The following is a 23,456-nucleotide window of genomic DNA, read 5'->3' as shown; positions in this document are numbered from 1 at the left end:
TCTGCTTTAAACAGCTAGAGCATTAGGTGGTATTAGTACATTAAATAGAGTCGAGGGGCAAGCCTTGAGAAATCCACTGAGGAATGTAAGTTTTATGCAGAGGTAACAGGCCGTCCCTGGAGTTCTTGAACAGCATACTGTGCAATCCAAACCGTGTCTGGAAATTATTCTCACAGATGTATGTAGAACAGTCTGGAACAGGGAAAAACCTGAGGAAAGGGAAACCATGTGGGAAGCAGTACAACAATCCATGCTGAGACCAGGATTAAGTGGGAGAGGGGCCATGGGGTTGGGAAGGAGGTGGCGAGCCCATTAGGAACTGGAGATGACTCCGTGTATGGATAAAGGACAAAAAGGTAGCCTTCAGTATCGCATGCAAAATGCTGTCCCAGTGTTGAGAATCATGTGATCAATGTCTGCTTGGCTAATCACCAGCTGTAAAAGGTAGTGGGGAATGGCTCCTTTAAGGTAAAACAATCTGGGAGAATTTAAAAGAATGTAATGATTGATCAGTGAAACAGATGCACCAGGAAATTATAATCAGAATTCATTGCAGGAATTCTTAAGCAATGTCCACCCATCATTAATGCTTTAAAAAATCTTCTGATGGATGCAACATAGTACATATTACTTCTCCTCCTATTAAGACGGGATGGTAAATAAGAGTTCCAGTATAAGCACCGAAATAGTTCATAAGACACAAGAGCAATGTTTCTAATGGAGCTAAGGATAAACTATTTTTGTAAAAGGTGCTCATGAAAGATGGCCTTCGGTCTCTACCTCAAAACACAGTATGAATGGCCTCAAATAAATCTCTTTCCTTTTTGAAGAAAGACACCTACAAAATATGTTTATTCTCATTTGCTGATTATGACTTTATATTGCTATATTACAGATACATGTTCATAGATACAATATATACATTTACACAAAAGTGGAAATTATATCCAAGCAGCCCAACCTCCTCCTTCATATCTCACACACACACAAATCCTTTTGTGAATACAACATGATGTGTTACTTTTAAAATAAGAAGCTGAAATGGGATTATAAGAGGGCAAGCATCAAAAAGATAGAAAGGTTTAGACTTCAGCCTTTCCTCTTAATGCGTCCATAAAAGCCCCTCCACATCTCTAAAAATATTACAAACCACTATCCTGTGCTGAAACCATTGTCAGTCTGCTTTTCATATTAATTTTCTTCCTGAGTAATCCAGGCTGTCCTCTATATTCAAGATGAAGTTGAGAATGGCAAAAGCCTTCACTTTACTATTTACATTGAAAATAAGGAGTTTTCTTCCCATAGCTTTTAATGCCTTTTTGTTTATATCAAGAGAAATTTTTACCACCACCAATCGTCCTACAGTTCATTTTGAAACATAAAATAGTAAATCCTTATTACATTCAATTTTATAATCTCCCTTGTTTTGGGGTACAGGACCTCTTCAAACACACATTAGCACTTTTGATGCCTTTCTTTTTAAAAACAGAAGGCAGATATTTCATAACTCATAAAGAAGAATCTAAATGCTAATCATAATATATAAAAAAAAAGAGAAAGCGAGAGAAACAATTATTTAACAATTCTTTTGTTGAATTTAATTGGGTTAAAAGGAGCCCAAAAATTCCCCTGGTGTACCTGGAGGAGGAGAGCTGGGTGGGCTCCCACATGAAAAGTTTAAAAATGCAAACCAGGAGCTTCAGATAGAGTTCTTTAGGCAGTGCCTTCAGACTCAAGCATGACTTGAAAGCAAGAAGGTATCAAACAGCATGTCATGCCTCAGTCAAGCCAACAGAGTCCACACACACACACCAAACTCCGAAGCAGAGCATGCTGTCCTGGCGTTCTCAGTGGTGTGTGATAGAAGACTTTCTTGACTGCTATACTTGCATTGTATTTTCTTTGGTAGCACTTTCCTACTTACACATTCAGCACAGTCATTCTTTCCTATTTCATTTCGAGGTCTCTTAATTTTTCTCTTCTAGATTATTTCTATCTTGTGTGCTTGATTTCATCATATGCACCATAACCAATGACATAACAATTTTAAGGAATTGTGTACTTGTGGTAGATGCCCAAAAGGTAAGACACTATATTTTTCTAAATGATCTCTAAGCCACTTTTGAAGCCAAAGGATGGAAAATTTTCATTTATCATTGAGAAGTTAGATCCTTATAGAAAAAAAACTCTGTAAATCAGCAGCTTTTTTTCTGAAAATCTGGAAACATATTCATAGACTTGAGAGTTTTTTTTTAGAACAGTTTTATATTAGGGAAAGTTAGTTTTTCCACATTTCAGGATTTAGTTCTACTCTTGTCACTGACCACACTCCCCAAAGGATTATAAATCTTTCAGAATGAATACCAGCGAATGGGAGCCAAAATATTCAGCATACAGAGCCACAAATGTTAGCCAATTGCTATTCTTTAAATACCAGCTATGTCAAAGGATTTTCAAATGTTTGTTCTACTTTGACCAGATGCCATAAACATCTTACTAAGAAGAAGCAGTGCAAATATGCTTATTTTTCAATTAAATCTCCCCTGAGAATGTAATTAGTTGCCAATACTTATTTTCACATTTTATCATGTATTTGCATTTGTGAAGTTTTAAGAGCTGGAGAAAACATAGTAAAATATTATTTTACTAGTTTCTGAAGGGTTTTGAAGAATGCTTCCAATAAGCTTTTCCACTTCTTAAATTAATGCAAGTTGTTTTGCTAGTTGTCATCCTGCCCCTGCGTCTTCTCAGACATTTCCAGGCTCTGTCAGCCTTCAGATACTTCGCAGTTCACATTCCTTTCTGAGACTGGGAGGCCTTTGTTCATTATCATTATCACAATCATGTTGCTAATATGTGAAAGTTGAATAGATTTTGCTTTTTCCTTCATTTTTCTCAAAATTTCTTTTGGAAAGACAAGATCAATAGGCACTCTTCTAAACAATGTTTCTCAGTGTTTTAAATAACATCTTTGAAAAAAAAAAAAGTATTACCTTATCTGGTACATAGAGTAATATCTACCTCCAATCCTCTTACTGCTGATAAAAGAGAAATAAATGCTTATGAAATTGAGATGAAGAATGTATCTGAGACTAAATCAGGGAGCCAGATGCCTCCAACCATCCAACCATTTTTTAATTCTTTCATTCAACAAATTTGCAGTTATTCACCATGTCTGATACCAGGAACTAGAGACATCCTGGTAGACAAAAACAGATCTAGTTTTTGCCTCGTGGAGCTCATAAAGCTTAGTGGAGAAGAAAGATCTTAATTGTTAAGCCCATCCAAATAAATGAAAACTTTAAGAAGTGCTATACAGAAAAGTGGCACAGGGTTATGGATGTTTGCAACAGGGGACTCTAGGCCAGGACATCAGGAAAAGTTTCCCTGAGGAAACTATGTCTGGACTGAGGTGTGGACAGAGTAGGAGCCTTCCCTGGTGAAGGAGGTCGGACATGATGAAAGGCACACCAGTCAGAGGAAACAGTATGTGTAAAGCCCTAAGGAGGATTAGAACATGGCCTGTTTAAGACCTAACGAAGGCCAGTGTGGCTGAGACCCAGAGCCTGGGTGGCAAATGATCCAAGATGAGCTAAAAAATTAAGTGGGCAAAGGAATCTGCTGCACCCATAGGCCAGGTTGAGGATTTTAATCTTCATTCAAGATTAATAGGAAATATTCAAGGGTATTGTTTTGGAGGAGAGTGGGAGGACTCACATGAGTTGCGTACATTTTTAAAAGATCATTCCAGCTAAAGGGCCCCCTGTAGGGAGGGGGCAGATGGAACATATGGAGACCATGCAGGTTACTACAGCTATCCAGAGAGGAGGTAACTGGGATTAAGAGGTCAAGGATACTTATTTGTGTCATAAAGACTTCAAGTAACTTGATTCAGAAAAGGATACTATAAAACAAGTAGACGAAACTCTGATAGGCTACATGCTCCCAGAGCCATCATTTGGAGCTTCCTGTAGAGTCCCACGTGGTGACAGTGAGATAAGAAGGCAGTCAGAGGCACAATCGGGAGTGGAGGCCCCTCTTTTGCTCCCCACCGTCTGTAATCAAGGGGCAGTGGGTGAGACCTGGTGAGGAGATACAGCCATCACACAGCCATCCAACTGACTTTCAATGATTTCAGCATTTTTTCCTCCAAATATGCCACTCAGAGAGCAAGAAAAGTGAAGCCTGCCAGTGACTGTTTATTAATGATGACAGAGGGCCTGGCACCCAGCACAGAGGTTGGCTTACAGATACTCTTCATGTCCCAGGATGAGAAATGGTAAAAAGTCAATGCTCAGAGTGAATGGCATATGAGCATGTAAGTCAAAATAGTAAAATATATTGCTTTGCTTTCTGTTTATTTGCAAACTGGCTTTATACTGATGATTCAGCACTCATAAACCTAAGACTCAAGAGATGAGACTCAATAGAACTCCAGGAAAGAAAATGAGAAAATATTGTTCCAGAGGAAAAAAGAAATTAGACTCAAACTGTTGTATTACAAGCTTGCTGAGAATTTTTATTGGGAATGGGTAAGGAACAATGCAAGCATTCCCTACACATTCCTTTTAAACAGAGATGGAACATTTACAGAAATAGATAATCTGCTGGAATGTCCTAGTCACTGCAATGAGGAAAAATTTGTAGCAAATATAACTGCCTTTCTAAAAAGATTTGGAAGACTATACTGAATAATTATGATAATTAATAAAAATAGCTCAATAAAGTGGATATAAGGGCCACATTAAAAATGAGTAACTCCCCCATACACTAGGAATAACAAATCACAATGCATAATTTGAAAAATGTTCCCATGCCAGTATTAGCAAAATAATAACAAAAATATCAAGGAGTAAATCTCACAGTATGTTGAAAATATGTGGAAAAGAAGCTATTAAGTTTTACTAAAATACATACAAATTTAAAAATAAATGAATGGTCATACCATGTTCCTGAATAGGATAACTGAATGATATTAAAATTTGCAAGCCCACAACTATATGGTCAATTAATCTTTGACAATGCAAGAAAGAATATCTAATGGAAAAAAGATAGTCTCTCCAACAAAGTGTTGGAAAAACTGGACAGCGACATGCTAAAGATTGAAAGTAGATCTTTTTCTTACACCATCCACAGAAATAAATTCAAGATGGATTAAAGACCTAAATGTGAGACAGGAAATCATTAAAATCCTAGAGGAGAACACAGGCAGCAACCTCTTTGACATCAGCCCTAACCTTTGACATCAGCTTCTCTTGAGGCAAGGAAAATAAATGCAAATATTAACTACTGGAACTTCATCAAGATAAAAAGCTTCTACACAGCAAAGGAAACAATCAATAAAACTAAAAGGCAACCTATGGGATGGGAAAAGATTTTTACAAATGACATACGAGTTGACAAAGAGTTGGTATCCAAAATCTATAAAGAATTTATAAAACTCAACACCCAAAACACAACCCAATTAAAAAATGGAAAGAAGATATAAACAGACATTTCTCCAAAGAAGATATCCAGATGGCCAACAGACACACATTAAAAAATTTTCAACATCACTCATCATTAGGGACATACAAATTAAAACTACAATGAGATATCACCTCACACCAGTCAGAATGGATAAAATTATAATACAGGAAATAGCAGCATTAACCAAAGGATACAAATATACTAATTCAAAGGGAATGGAAAAAGGGAATATTTATAGCAGCATTATCAACAATAGCCAAATTATGGAAAAAGCCCAAATGTCCATTGACTGATGAATGGATAAAGAAGATGTGGCATATATACAATGGAATATTACTCAGCCATCAAAAGAGTGAAATCTTGCCATTTGCAATGGCATGGATAGAGCGAGTATAATGCTAATTGAAATAGGTCAGTTAGAGAAAGACAAATACCATAGGATTTCACTCATATGTGGAATTTAAGAATTAAAAAAAATGAACATGGGGGTGGGAAGAAAGGAAAACCAAGAAAAAGAAACAGACTCTTAACTAGAAAGAACAAACTGATGGCTACCAGAAGGGAGGGGGGAGGCAGGGAGGTGTTAAGTAGGGGATGGGGATTAAGGAGAGCATTTGTTGTGATGGACGCCGGGTGTTGTATTTAAGTGCTGAATCACTAAGTTGTACACCTGAAGCTAATATTACACTGTGGTTAACTAACTGGAATTTAAATAAAAGCTTGAAAAAATTGCAATTTATCCAAAATAATTTATAAATTCATGTAGACCAGCCAAAATCCCCGGTAGCATTTTTGAGGGTTTTTTTTTTTTATTTGATTTTCAACTTTTCTAAAAATGATCTGGAATGGAAAATATGCAAAAAGTAGTTTTAAAGAATTTAAGAAAACTCTCTGGCCAATCAAGTATTAAAATACACCAAAGTAGCAGTAATTAAAACAGCATGGACCTGGCATGGGAGCATCCAAATAACTCAATGTAATAGAGAAGGATCCAGAAAGAAACTCTCACATATGAGATGACAATACTTGATATAGGTAATATCTCAGATCACTTGAGGAAAGAGTGGAGAAGCCAATTATCTGTGTTGATAACAACTGAATCTCCATCAAAGAAAAAAAAAAAGTAAAATTAGATCCCTGCCTCACACTATACATAAAATAACATCAAGAGAGAAGCAACTTCTAAACATTTTTTTAAAACTATAAACCTACCAGGAGGAAATAAAAAATTTTTGTTCTCTTGAAATGACATCAGAAAAATCTTCTTAGCTCTTAATACACAAAATTTTATAAGCTATGAAGGAAAATCAATATATTTACTAATGTACAATTTTAAAGTTTTCAAACAGAAGAGTAGATAAAAAGACATGAGAAACTGAAAGAAAATACTTACAAATACTATAACAAAGGGTTAATTTGTATTAAGATTCAAAACACAACCACAGAAAAATAGGCAAGATATACAATGCAATGGCTATTGGACACATGAAAATATTTATCAACTTCACTACTAATCAGGAATATGCAAATTCACACAAGATACATTCTCTCAGTTGGAACAAATTATTTTAAGATTTGTGTGGAATCAGAAAAGACCCTGAATAGCCAGGGGAATTTTAAAAAAGAAAACCATATCTGGGGGCATCACAATGCCAGATTTCAGGTTGTACTACAAAGCTGTGGTCATCAAGACAGTGTGGTACTGGCACAAAAACAGACACATAGATCAATGGAACAGAATAGAGAACCCAGAAGTGGACCCTCAACTTTATGGTCAACTAATATTCGACAAAGGAGGAAAGACTATCCATTGGAAGAAAGACAGTCTCTTCAATAAATGGTGCCGGGAAAATTGGACATCCACATGCAGAAGAATGAAACTAGACCACTCTCTTGCACCAGACACAAAGATAAGCTCAAAATGGATGAAAGATCTAAATGTGAGACAAGATTCCATCAAAATCCTAGAGGAGAACACAGGCAACACCCTTTTTGAACTCGGCCACAGTAACTTCTTGCAAGATACATCCACGAAGGCAAGAGAAACAAAAGCAAAAATGAACTATTGGGACTTCATCAAGATAAGAAGCTTTTGCACAGCAAAGGATACAGTCAACAAAACTAAAAGACAACCTACAGAATGGGAGAAGATATTTGCAAATGACGTATCAGATAAAGGGCTAGTTTCCAAGATCTATAAAGAACTTATTAAACTCAACAGCAAAGAAACAAACAATCCAATCATGAAATGGGCAAAAGACATGAACAGAAATCTCACAGAGGAAGACATAGACATGGCCAACATGCACATGAGAAAATGCTCTGCATCACTTGCCATCAGGGAAATACAAATCAAAACCGCAATGAGATACCACCTCACACCAGTGAGGATGGGGAAAATTAACAAGGCAGGAAACCACAAACGTTGGAGAGGATGCAGAGAAAAGGGAACCCTCTTACACTGTTGGTGGGAATGTGAACTGGTGCAGCCACTCTGGAAAACTGTGTGGAGGTTCCTCAAAGAGTTAAAAATAGACCTGCCCTACGACCCAGCAATTGCACTGCTGGGGATTTACCCCAAAGATACAGATGCAGTGAAACGCCGGGACACCTGCACCCCGATGTTTCTAGCAGCAATGTCCACAATAGCCTAACTGTGGAAGGAGCCTCGGTGTCCATCGAAAGATGAATGGATAAAGATGTGGTCTATGTATACAATGGAATATTCCTCAGCAATTAGAAACGACAAATACCCAACATTTGCTTCGATGTGGATGGAACTGGAGGGTATTATGCTGAGTGAAATAAGTCAATCGGAGAAGGACAAACATTATATGGTCTCGTTCATTTGGGGAATATAAAAAGTAGTGAAAGGGAGCAAAGGGGAAAGGAGAAAAAAATGAGTGGGAAATATCAGAAAGGGAGACAGAACATGAGAGACTCCTAACTCTGAGAAACGAACTAGGGGTGGTGGAGGGGGAGGTGGGCGGGGGGTGAGGGTGACTGGGTGGCGGGCACTGAGGGGGGCACATGATGGGATGAGCACTGGGTGTTATTCTATATGTTGGCAAATTGAACACCAATAAAAAATAAATTTATATATATAAAAAAGATACATTCTCTCCCCATTTGGAATTGGCCAAAATAAAAAAAGACTGTAGATTAGTGAGAATTTGTAACAATGAACCTTATTTCTAAACAAATAATTTTAACACCCTGGAAAGATTTTAAAGACAATCTGCCTAGATCCCACTTCACACCAATTGGTTTAAAACTTCCATGAATATTACCTGAGCATTGAGATTTTTGCTTTGTTTAGTTTTTAGGAGCCTGGCTGATTTCACTGTGTTCAAGGTCAAAAATCATTGGTATATTACTAATTGAGTGTAAACTAGTATTTGCTTTGTGTAAGTAGCTACAAAATTTTTTTTTTATTCAAACCAAGCTTGGTCAGTTTATTACTTTTCATTATTTCTCTTTAAATTTTAAAATTTCATTGTAATACTTCTCTAACTTCATTGTGCATATATTGTTTCTTGTTTAAAATAGATTGAGGTGGAACTGATATGCAAAAAACGAGTTGGGACACATGCGTACATCTGTGAAACCATCACCACAATCAAGATAACAGGAACATCCATTGCCTCCAAAAGTTTTCTTATGTCTCTTCCCTTTTTGTCATACTTACACTTACCATGAGATCAAATACCCTCTTACATTTTTTAAATGTACAATTCAATATTGTTAACTATGCTGTGCAGCTCTCTAGAGCTTGTGAAACTAAAATTTTGTACCAATTGAACAACACCTCCCCATTAGAACTATCAAAATTTTAAATGTACACAGTCTTTGACCCAAGCAATTCTACTTCAAAGTAGCTATCCTACAGAAATAGGATACATATCCAAAGAATATGTAAAAATATTTACAATGTTGTAATAATAAAAATTGATCTGGGAGACAAGGCAAAATGTTATCAGTAAGGGAACTGTGACATAAATTATTGATATATTCATATAGTACAAAACAATGTTGTAATTAGAAGAACTGAGGCAGATATGGAGGATCACCAAGAAAACATTAAATATAAAATGCAAAATGTCACATAACAAGTAGTCTGACTTCATTTCGTACATAAAAATTTCATATGTATATTTATATAAACAGAAACATCTGGAAGGGGGCTTTCCCTGTTATTCTTTTGCATGGCTTAAATTTTAGGGTATATATTAATGTATTATTTTTATAAGATTTAAATAACTTAAATACAGAAAAGAGATAAGGGAGGGCTAGAAGAGAAACGTGTGCTTCTGCAATGCCCTGCATGTCCCAGAAATATCAGAAGGCCACAGCCAGCCACACACCCCCAGACAGCAGGAGCTGGGAAAGGAGCCACAGCCTTTGCCAGTGGGACTAGCAAAGGCTAGTGGACCACAATGGGACCTAGAGTTTAATATTTTTCCTACAAATATGCAATTTCTAATAATGAGTACAGTACAAGTATATGCATATAAAATGAAAAGATCACTTATACCAAATCTGGTACCTTTTACTCCCTAACTCTTCTATTTATAGATTCTTCAATGTGCAAACTTTTATAATAGGACCTGAATATGTGTTTTTTCAATAAAAAGTAAAGCAGCCTAAAGCATTATACAAACTGGGAACTAGGCAACGCTACTTTTCTACCATTTATTTAGCCTCTCAAGTAAATTTGGGGGAAAGCATACTTTGAGGAACAAACAATAGTGTTGCTGGCAATACACTGAGCAACAAATTCCCCCCATTTTACATTTTCAGATTACATAAAACTGAACAGAAGTCACATAAAAGTTTGATAGCAAAGTTCTTTACAATCAAATATCTTATGACTAGCTAGATGAGCAATGTGTAATATCATAGAATTGTATTCTAGCTGGGCGGGCTCACAGGTACATTTATGAATGAATGAATGAATGAATGAGTTAAAGCTTAAGGGAGCTCCCTTGAGATTTTTAACATCGTCATTTTCCAGTAGGTAAGTTGATGTGGTTGTATAATGTCAGCCAATGGTGTTATGAAGTGTTATGATTCAGTAGCATTACTTTATCGTTCTTATCCAGTTATCTTTGCTTTTCTCCACTCTTGTTTATGATACCCAAGGGGCAAAAAGAGCTTATAGCTCAAAAACTAAAAAGCTCAATTAGTTTATTTGTGGAATACAGATTCCTCTGTGGAGATGAGGAGACTCTCCGTCACTTTCATGACCTCCTTTGTAACAAAGGATCATTTTTTTGGGGGGCAATATATAAATATACAAGTGACACACAACTCAAGTAATCCAAGTACTTAAAGTATGTTCATGACTTACCTTGCAGTATTTAAGAAAACATAAGTGCAAATTCTACTAAGTAGAAATTTTTTAGGTGATGCAATTTAAAATATCTTATGATTTCTAACAGTGTTTTTTTTTTTTAAAGGATAAAACTCTTTTGTCATGGAGACATTTTTTTAAAAGTTAACCCACATCAATGCAACACCACATGTATTAACTTAAAGACTTTCTCAGGAAGGTGGTAGTAACTTTGCTTTCTAACTACTGCCATTCATTTGAATATATAAAAAGTGACCATTTTTTCCATTTTTTTAAGGATTCTGCTGAACACAAATAACACTGTTCTATCACAATCTTCTCCATCTCTTTCAGTATAAACTTAGCCAAAGAGCACACTCTCATAGTGCCTTCCAGAAATGAACATTGAATTCCTTTGTTTAGAAATGCTCCCTGTTTATTTAGTTTCTTACTCAAATGAAGAAAACCAAACAAGAGAGTAAATAGGAGGACACAACAGCAAGGCCTGAAGGCCCTCTGTGTCCTGAGTTTCTTGACAGAGGAACAGAATAACTAGGCAACAGGCAGTAAAGATAGAAGCCTGAACATCAGCCTGGCCCACGGCCACCTCGCCTTCTGTGTGGCCCAGAGTGAACTATTTCTCAGCTTTTCCACCAATGAAATAAGGATCACACTACCTGCACCTCCATACCCAAAACCCGAGTAAGGGTAAAGGAATTTAATTAACTGTAATTGACTGTAAAGTACATCAAATTCCTGCAATGAAAAATCATATAACTCCCAATTACCACTTAGAAGAACTCTTTAACCAATTAAGGTGGTTGTGTGTGTGTGTGTGTGTGTGTGTGTGTGTTTAATCAGCTCATGAAAGATTATTAAGGAACTGAATGCCACAAAAGTAGTCTTTAACAAAGGTTTTAAAGTTTCAAAATGTCTCTGCAGCGAATCCCCTTCCAGACGGGGAAATCTAAAACATGCCAAGGACAGAGCCTGCGGGGTCTCCTGGGAAGCCTTGTGGAATTTCTGATGTGATTCTTTGAGTTTCGGATGTGATTCTGCTCACTGTGGAACAGAGTCTTGGTCACTGCAAAGCTGGGGGGTAACTTCACTTTTCATGGCCTGAGAGATCTCAATTTGCAGATACGTAACAGAGCAGGAGAGTAACTAGCAAGACCCCTGGCTCACATGAAAGGTGAAATAAACACCAGTGTTTCACGAATTTGATCAAAGACAATTAAAAAAAAAATTAGGCACCACCCTCACAACATGGTGGCTGGGGGAAGAGAATGAATGTGTGGTGATGCCCAGTTGTGATCATATGATGTCACTCAGCAGCCAGCATTAGCCATTCTCCACTGAGTGACACATGTCTGGACAATATCACCATCCCCCAGGACTTGGGAACAACGACTGCACAGATTTAACATTTAAGAATGATACCACATTTGTGAATTTACATTAAAAACCCCATCTTTCCCTGACTTCATCATAGGAAGGAACCATAGTTCCTTATGGTTTTAGGGTGTAGGAGCTTTCAACTGGAGGGAACCTTACTTTAAAAATAAACATTGTTCTCTTTTTGCTTCAAACTTTCCTATCTTTCTTTAATTAATCTTTTTTATCTACTGGCTAGTTGCATAAAATTACCAAATAAAATGTTACTTTAAGATTTAAAAAAAAAAAGGCTGATGAATCAATCTGTTTGTAAGCTGGCAAACTAACATTTAAGGAAAGACTTCTATTGGAATAATATTGGAATTTTGATCTAAAAATATTGCTTTGGGGGATGGCTGGGTGGCTCAGCGGTTGAACATCTGCCTTTGGCTCAGGTCGTGATCCCAGGGTCCTGGGATTGAGTCCCATATTGGGCTCCCCATAGGGAGCCTGCTTCTCCCTCTTCCATTGTCTCTGCCTCTCTGTGTGTGTCTCTTGTGAGTGAATAAATAAAATCTTTAAAAAAAACTTGCCTTGGTTGTACTAACTGGAATGGGAGGCAGCTACTTTCTGATTAGTTATTAAGAGGTCATATTCCTTCATGAATAAAAAGACAAAAACAGGCACAATGCTTCACATGCTCATTCATGCCCTTGGGTCCAGAAGCAGTAGTTCGATTTTTAATGAATAATGTGAGCTTCAGTCCTTTATTTCCAACTACGGCATGGGCATTTCTATTTGGGTATTTCATTCTCTTCAAACTCAATCTGATCCAAACCCAAGCCTCCTCATAAACTGACCTGCTTCCTTTCCTAGCCATTTCTTTGCTGCTTCCAAGATACTTCCAAGGATAGTATCCTATTCAAAGCCCCCAGCACACTCTGATCACTGCAACCCCCTGGTTACTGGTCTTCTGTCTCTTCCCAGTCTGATTCATTATGTAGACCACCTACTGCTGGACTCAACTTTCTAAATCCCTGCTTTCATCATCCTGATCCCCTGGCTGGGCTCTGATCAAAATCCCAGGTGTAGAAATAGGCATCCTGCAAGGAGGAGGCACACCTGGGAAGATGGCCCTGGGGATTGACCCCAGATGCTTCCATTATTGCCTCAAGGACCCAGGAACAAGACCAGCTGAGATGAAGCACTTCAGAGTAGCGGCAGACATCTACAAGCCCGCTTGCTAATAATCTCCCATCTGAGCCTGGAGGTAATGCCAGAGTAGTATTGACATCTTATCCTCAAGTGACAAGGAAATGCCTATAAGGGAGATAGAGCATGATTCTAGACCCAGTCTCTGTGATCCCTCCAAACTACCTAAAATCTTAACCAGTCACATTCTTGGCATCACTCTATAGCCTCCTCAATTTTCTCCTGGATTTATTTATCCTATAGTATTAAGTTCCATACCCAATCCTTCTCCAATCCACACAGTAATAGATTTCAATAGGCTTGAAACCTTGTGTCCAGAAATTCATTCTTCAGTTTCATGATAGGTATAATGTGTATGAAATGCAGACCTACTTATAGTTACAACTGTTCAACATTTTCTCTCACTTGACTGAAGAGTACCCATTTGTATTAACTTATAATACTATAATACTTGTGACTAATCCACATTTCCAAACAAAATAAAATTCTGCAACTCTCCTCCTATTTCATAAAGGGGTTCTTTGTGAATGTAACTGGTTGAGTAGTAAAACTTCCACATTTTACAAAACTTCACAGAATCAGTGTGGGATGCACCTTAACAAACTATCTTCCCCAATTGCTGGAATCGATCCAAAGCAAAACATTTTAATTGCGAGATTTTAAAGCAGCCCTGGCCAGGGGAAAAATAATACCCATAGAAAGCTAGCATATACAGCAATAAAATTGCATATCTACATGGAGAAAGGGAACAGGAAAGGGAGAGGGTAAGAGAAGGTGGGAAAGATGTCAAGAGCAGAAGGAATGACTCTGGCTCACAGGGAAGAAAAACTGCTCTCAAGGAGCTGAGCATGAAGAACAGCACAGCCTGGCCCTTTGGGAACCCATTCTCTCCCCATCACACCTCCTGAGCAGAGGGTTGAGAGACAAGCCTGTACTCACTGGCTAGGCACTCTGCAAGACATAGAAGTGAGTTTAATATGGTCTTTCCATTTGAGTAGCTGACAAGACAGACAAGTTGAACCATAAAGATAGCAGAAGAAAGAATGTGTTTCTTGCTAAGGAAGCTGAAAAGGTGGTTTATTGCTTCTTTTAGAACTCGGGTACAGAGTCATCTGTTATGTGTGTGGGGGGAGGAAGAAGTTGGAAGGTTAAAAAGTAAAAATGCAAAGTCTTCATTAGTTTAAAAATTAAATTGTATTCTAAAAATCTAGATTAAAAGAATATATGCATATATAAAACTTGTAAGTTGAAATGAATGTATGTCAAAGCCAAATAATTAAATATAAATTCCCTTTACTTACATGCCAAGATCTGAGCTCATAGCTCTGGATAAATAACAAGCTATAGTTCATTGACCTGTTTGGGTATTAATGAGCTCATCAAATTTTTTTCAACAATTACAGACATTGCTGTACTTGGAAAATGGTAAGTAGAAAGTCAGGTCAACATTAACATTTTTCTACTAGTGTAAGTCTACATTTAAGGCATAAGTCTGCAATTAAAATGTCAGGTGTATTTATTTTGAGATTACCTAGAGACATTCAATTTTGCATTTCATAGACTTTTAATATCCTTTTGTGTCCCCATATAAAACATTTATCTGTGTCAAAAAGCTTGAAATCATTTGTAGATATACTTTTTCTTTTATTGGCTATGTTAAGAATATCTACCTGTGGGAACTATAATAATTCCAAGCAATTTACTGTCTGGCCAAAAGTATCACATTTGCACATGATTTATTGATGAATAACTTGTGCAAGCTTAAGTAGCACTTCATCAATAAATGTTTTCCTTAGCTGTTCTGGGACAGAAATAGTGCATCCCTTTTTGGCCTGATTTATATATGGACTTATCCTAAATAGTCGAAAAACTCAAGATAGTTATCCAATAGTTAGGCTATTACGAGAAACGCTCATTGCCATGTTCACTGGGAGGATATTATTAAGGATGTCATTCACTACCACACTCACTGTCTGCTTCATTAAGTCCTCAGGGAGAAAATTCTTTCTGCTCTTAGTACCAGGATCAGTTACACACATTGGCAACTGGGCTATTTTTACCTCATGATGGTAAGAGTCTTTCCCTCATGGTATTAACTCTGTATTTCCCTCCTTTTATTGGTTGCTAGAAAATTTAAAGCAAAAGTTGAAGGCCAGCTTTGCAAGTCCAGAAGACTCCACACCATATGTTGTCTATAATAATAATAATATGTAACAGAAGCCATTATTATTACTAACGAGTACTGAGTACTTTCTGCTAAGCACTTTATATGTGTCAGATCTTTTTCATAATAATCATAAAACATGAGAACCTTTGTTTTTGCCAACTTGACCAATGAGAAAACAAACTGAAACTCACAGAGGTCAGTCAAATACCTCAAGGCTACTGAGCCAGTAAGTGGCAGACGCCTGACCCAATTAGAATCTTTCTAACATGGAAGGTCATGCTTCTAACTGCTCTGGTAGTGTGCCTCCTGGTCCATCCATGCGTCTTTCCTGTTGACTCTTTATTTCCTTTGACTAATGAAATAAAGTTAACAGACCAGAATTATTTGTATAAACACCAGGGCTCCCATCTGGCTCAAGTTGTTCAAGTGCTAGATGGCAAAATTCTCTGATGCATTTCCCTCCCCCCCCCCCCCCCCCCCGCAGAGTGACATGTGCTTTATGAGTACAGGAGAGATGGTGGGAAGATCCACGGACCTTCCTACCATCAGGAAGGTCTTCTGAGTCTGAACATTGGTGCTGTGCATGCTAGGCTGAACCACTATGTTGACTGCATGATTTGTATGCAAAGACGCCCACCAAGGGCATGTGCCTGACCATGGGGCCTGACCTCCAGCCTGTGCTCCAGATAGTTTCCAAATTCCTAGGATAGGAATATTCAAGATCCCAGAATAAGATCTCCAAATTCTTAGGAATTCTTGAAATGATAATCATTCCATGTTTTTTCCCAAATTGTATTTATATATTTTTAGGTGATAATGATGATCCTAAAAGTTTTCCATAATAATAAATAGTATATCATTTTTTGTAATAGATATGCTAAAAATTTCAGAGGTTTTCTATTAAAAAAAAACCTCAAACCTATCTATTGCAATAACATGAAAAATGATCTCCACTAAAAGAGGGGAACATTACCACGAAATAAATGCCAAATCAAAGCCATTTTAAAAATTGAAGTTGATATAAAAATATTTACTATTTAAAAGATATTATTCTTAAGATGAAATTTTAAAACAAAGCATTTAATAACTAGGCTTTCAAAAGCATAGTACCTAAGGTGGGCATTAGGATTTGCTTCACAGAAGCTCCCATCCTTTTTTAATGATGAAAATCTTTGATTTGCTTGCCTGGATCCTGGTCTGGCCATTGAAATCTATGTTGCAGTGGAGAATTAGAATACTTTTTCCCAATTTCTTGACTAATTTTTCTTGGGATTCAGGAAAACATAGATTTTTTTTTTCCTGAGAAATACAGGGAATTGCAGCTGGGACCGTGCTAAGAAAGGGGGCATATTTTTCTTCTAAAGCAACTTTCTCAGCTACAAAGCTGTGTCCATGCAGAGGATGTTTATTGAATTCACAAAAATGTATGTATAAACTATTTTACCTGTCAGCTTTGAAGGACCTCAAGGGCACCAGAAAAGTAGCCTTAAGTAATTTAGGAGCCACATAAATATCTTTACATATTGCAAAGCCACTGGCAAATGCCCTTGATTCACTCAATCATGTAGAAAAGCTGGAGGAAACTATGAGTTAAGTAAAAATGTTTTTACGAGTACTTCTCAACTATTGCTTTAGTCCTGGCCTACCTAGACATTATCAGTATCAGTTATCCACTGATATTAATCTGGGTTTTGGCAAATCATTTTCCCTGCCCTGCCCCCATTCATGTCTTAAATACATTATATAGGCCATTATTATGTAACATGTGTTTACACATATTATGTTGAGAGTAATGAAAAGGGACTGATACATATTTTAAGTATCTACAATGTACCAAATACTATCCACATCTTTCAAATATGCTTTACCAACCCTGAAGTAATCCTATAGGACAGGTATTAACCTATTTTCCATAGGTTAAGAAAAATAAGGCTCAAAGCTATAATCAACAGCTATACTGTTGGTAAGTAACACAGCCTAGAAATTATAGTCCAACTTTAAAACAAATCCATGTTCTTGATGCCACAGCATACTGCAAGGTGTAAAATGATGGCAAGTCATAATAGCTGCTGGCTACCATGGCCCAGGGGAAAGGGTTGGTACCAGGCAGACCGGCTGCTCCACGAGGACTAACCGTGCTATCCTCAGGGTAATAAGACCTTCCCCTGTGCACACAGGGTAATAAGACCATTCCCCATGCACATTTAAATAATAACGGGAGTTTTTACTACTCTTATTTGAAAAAAAAAATATATATATAATCAATTTGGAAGTAGAATATACATTTTTAGGAAAGGAATTAAAAGAATCATTGTAAACACAATACAAAGAGGTTTGTCTTACCTTTAAATATTTCACCAGTTTCTGAATTTGCCAATATTCAGATGGCAAATCTGCATTTGCTTCCTGACGACGATCAGGTGGTTCTTCATCTTCCTCATTCTCTGAGGAGCTGTCACTAAGAATTTCCTCAATCTTCTCAGCACTCTTACTAAGAACAATAACAACCACCACATATAATAAACATATTTATGCTACAAAATGGATGTGGTTATAATCATTAATATTTCAGCAATATGAACATAAGCAATGTATAAGGTACCAATACCTTCTGAGTTCTAAAGATCTTTGCTAAGATCTAAGCAAGGAGATGAATAAATCCCTGTCTCTGTACCAGGTGCAGTTCATTATTATTGCTTTGTATGCAATAATAATAAAGAAAATAGTAAGAAATGAACAAAGGCATTAAGTATAAGTCCTATGGCTGTGCTGTACAAAAAGGCACGCACGGGGGAGGAGCAAGATGACGGAAGAGTAGGGTCCCCAAATCACCTGTCTCCACCAAATTACCTAGAAAACCTTCCAATCATCCTGAAAATCTATGAATTCGGCCTGAGAATTAAAGAGAGACCAGCTGGAATGCAACAGTGAGAAGAGTTCGCGCTTCTAACAAGGTGGGAAGACGGGGAAAAAGAAGTAAACAAACAAAGGCCTCCAAGGGGGAGGGGCCCCACGAGGAGCCGGGCTGAGGCCGGGGCGAGTGTCCCCAGGACAGGAGAGCCCCGTCCCGGAGGAGCAGGAGCTGCACCGACCTTCCCGGGCGGAAAGGGGCTCGCGGGGAGTTGGAGCAGGACCCCAGGAGGGCGGGGATGCCCTCGGGCTCCGGGGACACTAACAGACACCTGCGCCCCGGGAGAGTGCGCCGAGCTCCCTAAGGGCTGCAGCGCGCACGGCGGGACCCGGAGCAGCTCGGAGGGGCTCGGGCGGCGGCTCCGCGGAGGGGGCTGCACGGCCCCGGGAGCAGCTCGGCCGGGCTCGGGCAGAGGAAGAGGCTCCGTGCGGAGGGGGCTGCGCGGTTCCAGGAGCAGCTCGGGGGCTCGGGCGGCAGCTCCGCGGAGGGGCCTGCGGCCGGGAGCGCGAATCCACCAGCGCAGGCCCCGGAGCACAGGGCGCCGGGACACAGCCCAGGATCCGGCCTCCCCCGGGACAGGCAGAGGCCGGGAGGGCCCAGGACAGCGAGGACGCTCCTGCCCCAGCTGAGCCGATCAGCGGCCCCGCCCCGGAGCCTCCAGGCCCTGCTGACGGAGTTCCTGCCGGAGCTGAATCCAGGGCTCCAGAGCTGGCCCGCCACTGGGGCTGTTCCTCCTGCGGCCTCACGGGGTAAACAACCCCCACTGAGCCCTGCACCAGGCAGGGGCACAGCAGCTCCCCCAACTGCTAACACCTGAAAATCAGCACAGCAGGCCCCTCCCCCAGAAGACCAGCTAGACTGACAACTTCCAGGAGAAGCCAAGGGACTTAAAGAACACAGAATCAGAAGATACTCCCCGGTGTTACTTTTGTTTTGTTTTGTTTTGTTTTGCTTTTTGATTTGTTTCCTTCCCCCACCCCCTTTTTTTTTCTCCTTTCTTTTTCTTTCTCTTTTTCTTCTTTTTTTTTTTCGTTTTTTTTCTTCCCTTTTTTTTCTCTTTCTCTTTTCTTTCCTTCTTTCTTTCATCTCTTTTTCTCTTATTCCCAATACAACTTGCTTTTGGCCACTCTGCACTGAGCAAAATGACTAGAAGGAAAACCTCACCTCAAAAGAAAGAATCAGAAACAGTCCTCTCTCCCACAGAGTTACAAAATCTGGATTACAATTCAATGTCAGAAAGCCAATTCAGAAGCACTATTATACAGCTACTGATGGCTCTAGAAAAAAGCATAAAGGACTCAGAGACTTCATGACTGCAGAATTTAGAGCTAATCAGGCAGAAATTAAAAATCAATTGAATGAGATGCAATCCAAACTAGAAGTCCTAACGACAAGGATTAACGAGGTGGAAGAACGAGTGAGTGACATAGAAGACAAGTTGATAGCAAAGAGGGAAACTGAGGAAAAAAGAGACAAACAATTAAAAGACCATGAGGATAGATTAAGGGAAATAAACGACAGCCTGAGAAAGAAAAACCTACGTTTAATTGGGGTTCCCGAGGGCGCCGAAAGGGACAGAGGGCCAGAATATGTATTTGAACAAATTCTAGCTGAAAACTTTCCTAACCTGGGAAGGGAAACAGGCATTCAGATCCAGGAAATAGAGAGATCCCCCCCTAAAATCAATAAAAACCGTTCAACACCTCGACATTTAATAGTTAAGCTTGCAAATTCCAAAGATAAAGAGAAGATCCTTAAAGCAGCAAGAGACAAGAAATCCCTGACTTTTATGGGGAGGAGTATTAGGGTAACAGCAGACCTCTCCACAGAGACCTGGCAGGCCAGAAAGGGCTGGCAGGATATATTCAGGGTCCTAAATGAAAAGAACATGCAACCAAGAATACTTTATCCAGCAAGGCTCTCATTCAAAATGGAAGGAGAGATAAAGAGCTTCCAAGACAGGCAGCAACTAAAAGAATATGTGACCTCCAAACCAGCTCTGCAAGAAATTTTAAGGGGGACTCTTAAAATTCCCCTTTAAGAAGAAGTTCAGTGGAACAGTCTGCAAAAACAAGGACTGAATAGATATCATGATGACACTAAACTCATATCTCTCAATAGTAACTCTGAATGTGAACGGGCTTAATGACCCCATCAAAAGGCGCAGGGTTTCAGACTGAATAAAAAAGCAGGACCCATCTATTTGCTGTCTACAAGAGACTCATTTTAGACAGAAGGACACCTACAGCCTGAAAATAAAAGGTTGGAGAACCATTTACCATTCGAATGGTCCTCAAAAGAAAGCAGGGGTAGCCATCCTTATATCAGATAAACTAAAATTTACCCCAAAGACTGTAGTGAGAGATGAAGAGGGACACTATATCATACTTAAAGGATCTATTCAACAAGAGGACTTAACAATCCTCAATATATATGCCCCGAATGTGGGAGCTGCCAAATATATTAATCAATTATTAACCAAAGTGAAGAAATACTTAGATAATAATACACTTATACTTGGTGACTTCAATCTAGCTCTTTCTATACTCAATAGGTCTTCTAAGCACAACATCTCCAAAGAAACGAGAGCTTTAAATGATACACTGGACCAGATGGATTTCACAGATATCTACAGAACTTTACATCCAAACTCAACTGAATACACATTCTTCTCAAGCGCACATGGAACTTTCTCCAGAATAGACCACATATTGGGTCACAAATCGGGTCTGAACCGATACCAAAAGATTGGGATTGTCCCCTGCATATTCTCAGACCATGATGCCTTGAAATTAGAACTAAATCACAACAAGAAGTTTGGAAGGACCTCAAACACATGGAAGTTAAGGACCATCCTGCTAAAAGATAAAAGGGTCAACCAGGAAATTAAGGAAGAATTAAAAAGATTCATGGAAACTAATGAGAATGAAGATACAACCGTTCAAAATCTTTGGGATGCAGCAAAAGCAGTCCTAAGGGGGAAATACATCGCAATACAAGCATCCATTCAAAAACTGGAAAGAACTCAAATACAAAAGCTAACCTTACACATAAAGGAGCTAGAGAAAAAACAGCAAATAGATCCTACACCCAAGAGAAGAAGGGAGTTAATAAAGATTCGAGCAGAACTCAACGAAATCGAGACCAGAAGAACTGTGGAACAGATCAACAAAACCAGGAGTTGGTTCTTTGAAAGAATTAACAAGATAGACAAACCATTAGCCAGCCTTATTAAAAAGAAGAGAGAGAAGACTCAAATTAATAAAATCATGAATGAGAAAGGAGAGATCACTACCAACACCAAGGAAATACAAACGATTTTAAAAACATATTATGAACAGCTATACGCCAATAAATTAGGCAATCTGGAAGAAATGGACGCATTCCTGGAAAGCCACAAACTACCAAAACTGGAACAGGAAGAAATAGAAAACCTGAACAGGCCAATAACCAGGGAGGAAATTGAAGCAGTCATCAAAAACCTCCCAAGACACAAGAGTCCAGGGCCAGATGGCTTTCCAGGGGAATTCTATCAAACGTTTAAAGAAGAAACCATACCTATTCTACTAAAGCTGTTTGGAAAGATAGAAAGAGATGGAGTACTTCCAAATTCGTTCTATGAGGCCAGCATCACCTTAATTCCAAAACCAGACAAAGACCCCACCAAAAAGGAGAATTACAGACCAATATCCCTGATGAACATGGATGCAAAAATTCTCAACAAGATACTGGCCAATAGGATCCAACAGTACATTAAAAAAATTATTCACCATGACCAAGTAGGATTTATCCCTGGGACACAAGGCTGGTTCAACACCCGTAAAACAATCAATGTGATTCATCATATCAGCAAGAGAAAAACCAAGAACCATATGATCCTCTCATTGGATGCAGAGAAAGCATTTGACAAAATACAGCATCCATTCCTGATCAAAACTCTTCAGAGTGTAGGGATAGAGGGAACATTCCTCGACATCTTAAAAGCCATCTATGAAAAGCCCACAGCAAATATCATTCTCAATGGGGAAGCACTGGGAGCCTTTCCCCTAAGATCAGGAACAAGACAGGGATGTCCACTCTCACCACTGCTGTTCAACATAGTACTGGAAGTCCTAGCCTCAGCAATCAGACAACAAAAAGACATTAAAGGCATTCAAATTGGCAAAGAAGAAGTCAAACTCTCCCTCTTCGCCGATGACATGATACTCTACATAGAAAACCCAAAAGTGGGATCCCTGAGTGGCGCAGCGGTTTGGCGCCTGCCTTTGGCCCAGGGCGCGATCCTGGAGACCCTGGATCGAATCCCACGTCGGGCTCCCGGTGCATGGAGCCTGCTTCTCCCTCTGCCTGTGTCTCTGCCTCTCTCTCTCTCTCTCTCTGTGTGACTATCATTAAATAAATAAATTAATTAAAAAAAATTAAAAAAAAAAAAAAGAAAACCCAAAAGTCTCCACCCCAAGATTGCTAGAACTCATACAGCAATTCGGTAGCGTGGCAGGATACAAAATCAATGCCCAGAAGTCAGTGGCATTTCTATACACTAACAATGAGACTGAAGAAAGAGAAATTAAGGAGTCAATCCCATTTACAATTGCACCCAAAAGCATAAGATACCTAGGAATAAACCTAACCAAAGATATAAAGGATCTATACCCTCAAAACTATAGAACACTTCTGAAAGAAATTGAGGAAGACACAAAGAGATGGAAAAATATTCCATGCTCATGGATTGGCAGAATTAATATTGTGAAAATGTCAATGTTACCCAGGGTAATATACACGTTTAATGCAATCCCTATCAAAATACCATGGACTTTCTTCAGAGAGTTAGAACAAATTATTTTAAGATTTGTGTGGAATCAGAAAAGACCCCGAATAGCCAGGGGAATTTTAAAAAAGAAAACCATATCTGGGGGCATCACAATGCCAGATTTCAGGTTGTACTACAAAGCTGTGGTCATCAAGACAGTGTGGTACTGGCACAAAAACAG

The 23,456-nt window shown here is 38.8% G+C and overlaps 1 protein-coding gene across 4 annotated transcripts in view; it reads right to left on the bottom strand.

Annotated features, from left to right (window-relative positions):
- Positions 1-23,456, bottom strand: part of LOC119868790 (armadillo repeat-containing protein 4-like) — a 91,272-nt gene that overhangs the window by 6,742 nt on the left and 61,074 nt on the right. For all 4 annotated transcript variants that reach the window (XM_038589031.1, XM_038589030.1, XM_038589029.1 and 1 more), the window contains one exon: positions 17,898-18,045. In XM_038589031.1, the coding sequence (XP_038444959.1) occupies positions 17,898-18,045 (148 nt within the window). The remainder of the gene's footprint in view (positions 1-17,897; positions 18,046-23,456) is intronic.

This window comes from Canis lupus, unplaced genomic scaffold (genome assembly GCF_011100685.1).
Source record: "Canis lupus familiaris isolate Mischka breed German Shepherd unplaced genomic scaffold, alternate assembly UU_Cfam_GSD_1.0 chrUn_S1579H1768, whole genome shotgun sequence".
NCBI lineage: Eukaryota > Metazoa > Chordata > Mammalia > Carnivora > Canidae > Canis > Canis lupus.
This window is presented reverse-complemented; position numbering and strand designations above follow the sequence as displayed.